This window comes from Triticum urartu, chromosome 3A (assembly GCF_056163025.1).
Source record: "Triticum urartu cultivar PI428250 chromosome 3A, HENAU_Tu73, whole genome shotgun sequence".
Classification (NCBI taxonomy): Eukaryota; Viridiplantae; Streptophyta; class Magnoliopsida; order Poales; family Poaceae; genus Triticum; species Triticum urartu.
The window spans coordinates 655,858,584-655,867,380 of record NC_141875.1 but is presented as its reverse complement, the minus strand read 5'-3'; the positions used below and the strand labels follow the sequence as shown (position 1 = coordinate 655,867,380).

Sequence of the window (8,797 nt, the reverse complement as noted above, 5' to 3'; positions counted from 1 at the left end):
TCCGGTATCAAGTTCTTTGCTCGCACATCAAGATTATACTGGAAAAACTACCCTACAGCACTTTGGCTATTCAGTGGTTCTGTTCTATAAAGTGCACAGCAAGCAAGAGGAACATTTCGCTCCGGCGCAGGCCGCGCAGTAGCATGCAAACTGAACTCTGCCTCCACCACGGCACCTCACTCACATGACAACTGAACTGAGAACCACATCCGGTGTGGTCGCGATCGATTAGACGGCAGGCATCACCACCAATCGAACTCTAGCTGTAGGAGGAACAATCTTATCTAACTCACTCTACACTTCGTATTTCAGTGTCAATAGTTTTATTTCCCCAGGCAGGATTGGCAGAGCTGCATCGGTGCACTTCACTCAGAAGGTTTTGGACACGAGTTTGTACAGAAACAGAGCAGCTTTTCGCGAGCTCTTTCATCGTTTCGTTTGGCCATTTGCGAGGCAGAAAGCAAGGACCATGTCAAGGGAACAAAACGGATTGAGAGAAAAGCAGCTCTGAGGGCACTAGACCAGTGATCCCAGATCGTCTATGAGTTAACATAGCCTGCGTAGCACTCGTTACCGTGCACAATGTCCACAACAGAAGCAAAGCCACGCGACCAAACTACAGATTCCATGACGGCAAAAAAGACCCGGTACCGATCTTAAGGGCATAAGATACTGCGTCAAGATTGAATACTGTGATGTGTCGAAACACACGGGGCTCACTCCGTCTGAGCCACCTCGGGCAAGGGGATCGAGCAACAGCAATGGTAGTATCCATCCTCGTCGAACTTGAACCTCTGAGATAGGTGCACCGCAGGTACTGGGTACTCGCCCCAGTCCTGTTCCCCATATTGTCTGAATATATTCCGAGCATCGAACGAATCGTTTCTTCGGTTCGATTTCTTGCTGCAGTGAAAGAATGTAGGCAAGGTGAGACAAACTGTATATGGACAGAACATCACACAGGATGCCAGGCAATGGTTTGTTGCTCTCACCTCTTCCTGTGGCGCACATTCATTATGGATGCATGCAACTGCGGTTTGAAAACAAAAGGTAATTTTAGCACCAAGAATCACATAAAGGATTATTGGATTTAATTAAATAACGGATACATAAAAATATCAACAATTATTTAAGCAAATAGATATGCAACAGAAGTTAACTGTAATACGTGTAACATTTATCCCAGAACACTCAAACTGAACTCTGACACCATAGAAGTGACCAGCAGACAGCCTAAATTGATCAGGATAGAACATCTTAGCGATAAAAGACTGATCATCAATTTCACCATAGAATGTTCGGTGTGATGTCACACAATGACACACATGTATGGCTAGAGTTTACATGAAACAATCTGCAATTTCAGTAAGTTTTGGTGGACAAAATTTACAACCAAAATCCGAATAACTGATCATCAGCTTAATTATATATGCTGTGAAATGTATAGTAAATTGGCAGAGAGCGATAGAAAACTAATTCCAGTTATACAGCTGTACTCACCCTCAATTCTTGTCTGGCATCCCTTTCAAGAACCAGGCCTGACTTGACGAAGGCGTCAGTTATTACCTCTGATGGAAGAGAAGTAAAGGAACAACATCCCACATCCCAGAAATATAGCTCAATTCTATGATAGTAATAGTGAATGCTGAGTTACTGACAATGGTAGGTAATGCGCAAACTACTTTTTTTTCTTTCGAAAAGGGGTTTTACCCCAGCCTCTGCATCAGATAGATGCATACGGCTCATATTATTAAAACGATAATCCAGCAACAAGTCTCCAAGTCTCGAAGTGTGAAAATAAACAAAAGCTCAAAAGAGCTAAGACTAAAATCCACAACCGGCTGGCAAATAAAATAGGAGCACTACATGCCTATCCTATTACATGACCGCCATCCAAACCGGTTGAAAATATCCCGAGCTACCATCTCCCATTGGGTAGACGCAGTAACCAAACGCTCCCTGGTCTCCGTCGGAGTGAGTAGCGACCACATACGGATGAACGCCGTGGCCCTGAAGACAACCTGCAAAAAGTGAATGTTCGCTGATCTATTAAAAACTAAATCATTACTGCAGTTCCAGACTGCCCAAAATAAAGCACAAACGCCAACACGAATGTGCCTCGCTGTATCGGAATCAACCCCATCAAGCCACGTTCCAAATAACATGTTGATAGAGGTGGGCGGATTAATATTAAACGCAATATGAATCGACCGCCACAGAATCTTAGCCAACGGACAATCAAGAAAGAGATGTTTGATATTTTCGTTATGGTCACAAAAACTACATCTAGCAGAACCCACCCAGTTGCGTTTTGCCAGATTATCCTTAGTCAAAATGACTTGTTTATGCACAAACCACATAAACACTTTGATTCGCAAGGGTACCTTTACTTTCCAAACGTACATGGAGGAAGGAATGACGCTAGAGTTTATGACATCCAGATACATGGATTTGACCGAGAACACACCGTTCTTAGTAAGTTTCCAATACAACTGATCTGGTTGCTGGGACAGCTGTACATCCATCAAACGTCTTACAAGATGAAGCCAGGCCTCCCAACGATTTCCAACTAGCGTCCTCCGAAAACTAATATTGAGGGGAGTGGATTGTAAAACGGTTGCAACGTAGGCTTCTCTAAGTTGAACAATGTTGTACAGAGTAGGATATTGAAGTGCAAGGGGGGACTCCCCAAGCCACGTATCCTCCCAGAACCTCGTATTAGCTCCATTCCCGACTATGAATCTTGTCTTGTTGAAAAAGAGTTGTTTAACTCTCATCAAGCCTTTCCAGAAAGGTGAGTCAGAGGGCCTCACAGTCACCTGGGCCAAGGTTTTAGCATGAAGATACTTATTATGCAGAATCTGTTCCCAAGTAGCCTCTGTCTCTGACGAAAGTTTAAATAGCCACTTGCTAAGGAGACATATGTTTTTGACTTCCAGATTTTCAATTCCTAGGCCCCCTTGGTCCTTCGGCCTACAGATTATATCCCACTTAGCAAACCTATACTTTCGTTTAAACTCATCACTCTGCCAAAAGAATCGAGATCGATAAAAGTCTAACCTTTTCCTGACACCCACCGGGACCTGGAAAAAGGATAGGAGAAACATAGGCATACTGGTAAGGACCGAATTAATCAAAATTAATCGTCCTCCGTATGACATGAGCTTCCCTTTCTAACAACTCAGTTTATTTTCAAAATGATCTTCGATGCATTTCCACTCTTTGTTAGTCAGCTTACGATGATGAATGGGTATACCTAAGTACATGAACGGTAACGTGCCCAATTCACAACCGAACAATTGTTTATAAGCCTCCTGGTCATCATTAGCTCTTCCAAAACAAAACAATTCGCTCTTGTGGAAGTTAATTTTGAGCCCGGACAATTGTTTAAATAAGCATAACAGAAGCTTCATGTTGCTTTCGCCAAGTCGTGCTCCATAAAGATGATAGTATCATCAGCAATACTGAAGGATGGAAATACCTCTGTCAACTAGATGCAGAACAAGGCCACCTACCTGCCTCGCATCCTTAGCCCGTCCTATTAAAATAGTCAGCATATCAACCACTATGTTGAATAGGATGGGTGACATAGGATCTCCTTGCCTTAACCCTTTGTGTGTCTGAAAATAGTGACCTATGTCGTCATTCACTTTAATCCCTACACTCCCTTTTTGCGTAAAGGATTCAATCTGGTTTCTCCAGGCCGGATCAAATCCTTTCATACGCAAAGCTTGTTGAAGGAAAGGCCATTTAACTTTATCATATGCTTTTTTAAAATCCACTTTAAAAACAACGCCATCTAGTTTTCTTGAGTGAATCTCATGGAGCGTTTCATACAAGACAACAACCCCTTCAAGGATATTTCTATCAGGCATGAAAGCAGTCTGGGACGGATGAACTACAGAGTGCGCAATCCGCGTAAGTTTGTTCGTCCCGACCTTGGTGAAGATTTTGAAACTAACATTAAACAAACAAAATAGGCCTGAACTGCTCAATGCGAACTGCCTCTGTCTTCTTAGGAAGAAGAGTTATCGTTCCAAAATTCAGCTTAAACAACTGAAGCTGCCCCGCAAAAAACTCCTGAAACATCGGCATCAAGTCCCCCTTAGTGAAATGCCAGCACTTTTTATAAAACTCCGCCGAAAACCCATCTGGTCCTGGAGCCTTATTATTTTCCATTTGTGCAATGGCCTCAAACACCTCTTTCTCCTTAAAGGGAGCTGTCAAAATCTCATTCTCGTCATTCTCAAGTTGAGGAACATCCTCAACCGTAGACTCATCTAAAGACACAAAATTCTCTTCCGGAGGTCCAAACAACTGCTTATAATAGTTGGTAATGTAGACTTTCAGATTGTCTTGACCAACTATCATCCCTTCGTCTTGTTCTAATTGGAAAATTCTCTTTTTACGATGCTTTCCATTAGCTATCATATGAAAGAATTGAGTGTTATCCTCGCCTTGTACGATTTTGCGAACCTTAGCTCGCAACGCCCACTTCAATTCCTCCTCGCGGAGAAGCTTTTTCAGCCACAACTCCGCCTCCATCTTAGTTTCCAACTCACTGGTATCTAGGATAGAAGTTTCAGCTTTAACTTCAAGGTTCTGAATAAGTAGAAGAAGTCTTTCCTTCTCCGCCTTATAAATCCCTTGCGTATGCTTAGCCCATCCCCGAAGGAACCTTCGGAGATGACGAATCTTGCATTGCCATCGCTCAATGGGCGACCTTCCTCCTGAGTCTTTAGCCCACTCCCGAGCTAACAACTCGAGGAACCCTTCTCTTTCAAACCATGCAAGTTCAAACGAGAAAATATTCTTGTTACCCACATGTGTTTGAAGACCCGAGTCGACTAGTAACGGTGTGTGATCTGAGACACCTCGTGTCAATGCCTGCACAGTTACCAAGGGAAACTTCTGTTCCCATTCGACACTAGCTAAAACACGGTTAAGCTTCTCAAAAGTCGGTACCGGTAACGAGTTAGCCCAAGTGAATTTCCTACCCGAGAGCTCTATCTCTCTGAGATCCAAGCTTTCGATGATGGTATTGAACATAAACGACCATCTGCCGTCAAAATACGTCATGGTTGCGGTTGTTTGAATCAAAGTGATTTTTTAGGTGCTAGATTAATTTGATCATTGCTTAGCCATATAATCACATGCCAAGATAGGTAATGCGCAAACTGCTACTGAGGAAATTTAAAAGATCTGACAATACATACTACATGCATATTGCTTATTAGCTATATAACATTCCAAAGGATACTGCAAGCTCGAACAAGGCGCCCTTCTCCACCATTTTTTTTTGAATTTTCACCCGGGGGGGGGGGGGGGGGGGGAGAGCTTCCCCCACCTGAATATATTGATCACAGAAACGGGCAAAGCCCCCAGTTCGTTACAGCAAGAGGTTTTGGGGCGACTCCGTAGAGTGCCAGAGAGCACAACACCTAAACAATAATCAGGTCAGGGAAGGAAGGCATGAAGCCATGAGTCGATGTGGGTTCTACTGTCCGCAGGCAGCTTGCAACGCCACAGCACAGCATCGTCTCTGCAACAGGCGAGCACCCGATCCACCGACGGCTGTTGGCGTTGAAAGACGACTGAATTTCGATGCTTCCAGAGTTGCCAGCAGCACCAATTTCAAGTACTGGAGCATATACAACACGGGCCCTAGCTGGTGAGCCTTTCATGCATGTCTGAAATTGCAGCATTAAGGTGATGTGAATCCCCAGAAAATGCAGAAGTATCCAAAAATAATTCATACTTGAATGTAATATTGTGTTTCAGACGTCGCTTTCCTATTCAATAACCATGTAGAGTACTGTGGTGCAGTGCTGTAGTACGAAATGCTTTGTTCTTTGGCTCGGACTTAACCCGCTTACTAGTCATCTATAAATCAAATTCCGATCCAGATACAAAAGGCAAGTATTCGATGACAAAATATTTCCGGCTCTAAAGGAAACTTACCAGACCCTTAAGTTGTATAGAGATAGGTCGGTTTTCCAAAGCTTCATTTACCTGGGAAGATATTGACTGCATTGAAAAGGAAGTGAATTAAATTTCTTCATATTGTCATCCAATAAAATCGCATCATATCAGAAATGGTAATACCTGGAGGACTTCAGAAGCCTGAGAAATACGATCCTTGTTCCACAACTTCAACATAAGAACCGTTAGGTGAAACGTTTTGGGTTTTATGAATATCGACTTGTCAATGCTGAACTCTGCAGGTGATTAAAAAGAGCAGTTCAATGCCTGAATATACACATAACATTGTAATTTCGAAATACATAGAACAATACTAATAACATGTAGCGTCACCAGTGTAGCACTAGTAAATAATAATAAGAGTACAAAATAGCACAGTTTCTAGATATTTCTACTAGTTGTACTTTTTTTTCAGAATTCCAGAATTTTTAACTTAAAATATATTATATTTCTAATATCTTCCCTTTTTTTCAATTTGCCTAAGCTTCTGCAGCATCTCATTATAAAACAGTGAGCTGCTAGGTTTCCTGACATCAGCATCACACTTTGGAGCTAATAAGCTATCAGGATCGAAACAAAAAATGTGGCATGGCAGTCAATATAAACAAAACAACCTCAGACACATAAATTCATAAAATATACTTGATACCAACATTAAGCTAAAATGACATCACATATTGATATCTTGCTTTCGTCGTAAACACAATGGACCTCTATATTGATTGCTTAGTATGTTGTAATTAACTAGGGGAAAATGGCTATATTTGTTTCTTCTTTTGCTGTTCCACAATTTCATATCCCCAAACATGGAGTGTCACAGAACTTCATATTATATATAGGCCATTTAGGTCATTCTTCTTCAATCTGCAACGAGGTTACGTATGTTCTATTGACCATTCCTACTTATCAAGAACATAAGTTGATAGTATTGACTGTTATAGAACTCAAAGATGGAACATGCTACACTTGAAAAACAAAATGAGCAAAGCTTTAGACCTGGTTGGGAGCCCTTATTATCCATTTTCACTATGACAGAATTTTCTTCTTTGACTGGCAGCTTGACTGAAACACTAGGGTTCGCTGCTTCATCAATTTCTTCCATAGAACCTTCGCTTAGGCTTTCATCCTTATCACTATCCACATTAGATGCAGACGCCCCGAGGGTCGACCTCTGGAAGTTATTTAGCTTCTCGACAAGAGCCGGGTGGATGGCCAACGGAAGTGATATGAAATGCGAGTAATCTAGCATTGGACTTTGAACAGCCTGAATCATGTAAAACATACGGGCACAAATTCAGTATAGGGCCGCACTCAGCTAGAGAGATTAAGAAGTCTGACACTAAAGTTAAAGCGAGGGTTTCATGGCCAACCCAGTGGTCTCGACGAAATAAATAAGGAACACGACAAATGTAAAAAACATGTCCTCGTGATAGACACTTCAATTACCCCAATGGGGTACTACTTTCACAAAATTTGGAAAGTAAATGAGCAGACAATCATACAAATATTCCTTCTGGTATTGATGTTGCGAACTCTATGTAAGGAAGATGATGACAGCAACAACAATAATAAATGGATGTGTGCATCGCTTGATGCAAAGGCCAGGGCTCATATCTCCTTTTCGAGAAAAAAATACAGTAACAATGTCACTTCTATAAGATGTGTTTGGTGACTGACACTGGCACTTCTGCAACAGATATAGGAGCTATGTGATTCTAGCATTTTGCACATGCACTTTGATACATTACAGAGTCGCCAAGTTAGTTTTAACTCAATGAACTTATATTTGTTAAGTAAGCTGGCTTGTGATTTGCGTAAATAGATAATGCAAGGTATCGATAAGAATTTTAGTGTGATGAACCAGATGAAGATGGAAAGTGAAACCAAACTATAACCAGTTATGATACTTCAACAGTATGGTAGCAAAGATAAACACATACAGTGCCAGTGATTCAGTAAAGACCTAAGCATACAGTAATCATTTGTCAAAGCAGTGCGTTGGATATCTACCTCTCCAAGGATCTTTGAAATCCTCTCTGATGCTTTTCTAATACTTTCAGCACTTTTGCCTTCGAGGGCTGTATTTTTTAAAAAATAACTTATTTAGCTCTGAAAATAACTAATAATAGCTACCTTATTGAACATAATTTCAGAAAGAAAGATGGGGATATTTTTACCAACAAGTGTTTCCTCCTTTGCAGATGGGAAAATGATTTTAACTCCAGTCTCTTGTTCAATCTGCTTCTGCACAGATCCACTAAACACCAAAGAATACAAATTACACTAACAGATGAAGGTCAAGCATTATCCGCAATAAATAATTGCAAGTATGAGATCAATACCCTTTTCCTTTGAGAAAACGCATTAGAGGAACATCTACCTGGAAAAGAACAATTGAATCTGTGAACAGTATTTGGAGACTGCTTACAAAGATCACACACATATCAAGCCTGAAGGGGTAAAAAAGAGCTTGGCTGAAAACAAAATGGTTGAAGCAATCTGTGTAGCATACCTCAAGAGAAGAGGAATATTTTTCTCCCATTACCTTGGGTCCATAGTTAGTAGCTAGATGGCTTCTTCTCTCTTTTTGATTCTCAATACCATGTTCTCCTCGATATTCTTGGAGATCTATCCGATGTAATATTCTTTTGCAGTGTGTTTGCCAAGATATGATGAATTGTGGATTTATGATCAGCTTATCTATGAATATTATTCGAATCTTCTCTGAATTCTTATATGCATGATTTGATATCTTTGTAATTCTCTTCAAACTATCGGTTTTGTTTGGCCAACTAGATTGGTTTTTCTTGCAATG

At 41.1% G+C, this 8,797-nt stretch overlaps 1 protein-coding gene across 1 annotated transcript; it reads right to left on the bottom strand.

Moving 5' to 3' along the window:
- Positions 1 to 716: 716 nt before the first annotated feature.
- LOC125547131 (Putative eukaryotic LigT) lies at positions 717 to 8,362 on the bottom strand. The gene is made up of 11 exons (XM_048711133.2): positions 8,325 to 8,362; positions 8,160 to 8,239; positions 7,993 to 8,060; positions 6,979 to 7,246; positions 6,106 to 6,218; positions 5,962 to 6,027; positions 5,621 to 5,690; positions 5,261 to 5,281; positions 1,501 to 1,568; positions 993 to 1,030; positions 717 to 903 (listed from the first exon to the last, which is right to left on the bottom strand). The coding sequence occupies exons 1-11, from the start codon at positions 8,345 to 8,347 to the stop codon at positions 717 to 719; spliced, it is 1,002 nt and encodes a 333-aa protein (XP_048567090.1). The 5' UTR covers positions 8,348 to 8,362.
- Positions 8,363 to 8,797: the final 435 nt, after the last annotated feature.

Coding starts and splice junctions, on each gene's coding strand:
- LOC125547131 (XM_048711133.2), bottom strand. CDS start 8,347: ATGCGTTTTCTCAAAGGAAAAGG. Junction 7,247..7,992: donor TTTCAAAGATCCTTGGAGAG/GTAGATATCCAA, acceptor TACATGATTCAG/GCTGTTCAAAGTCCAATGCT. Junction 6,028..6,105: donor AGGCTTCTGAAGTCCTCCAG/GTATTACCATTT, acceptor TTTTCAATGCAG/TCAATATCTTCCCAGGTAAA.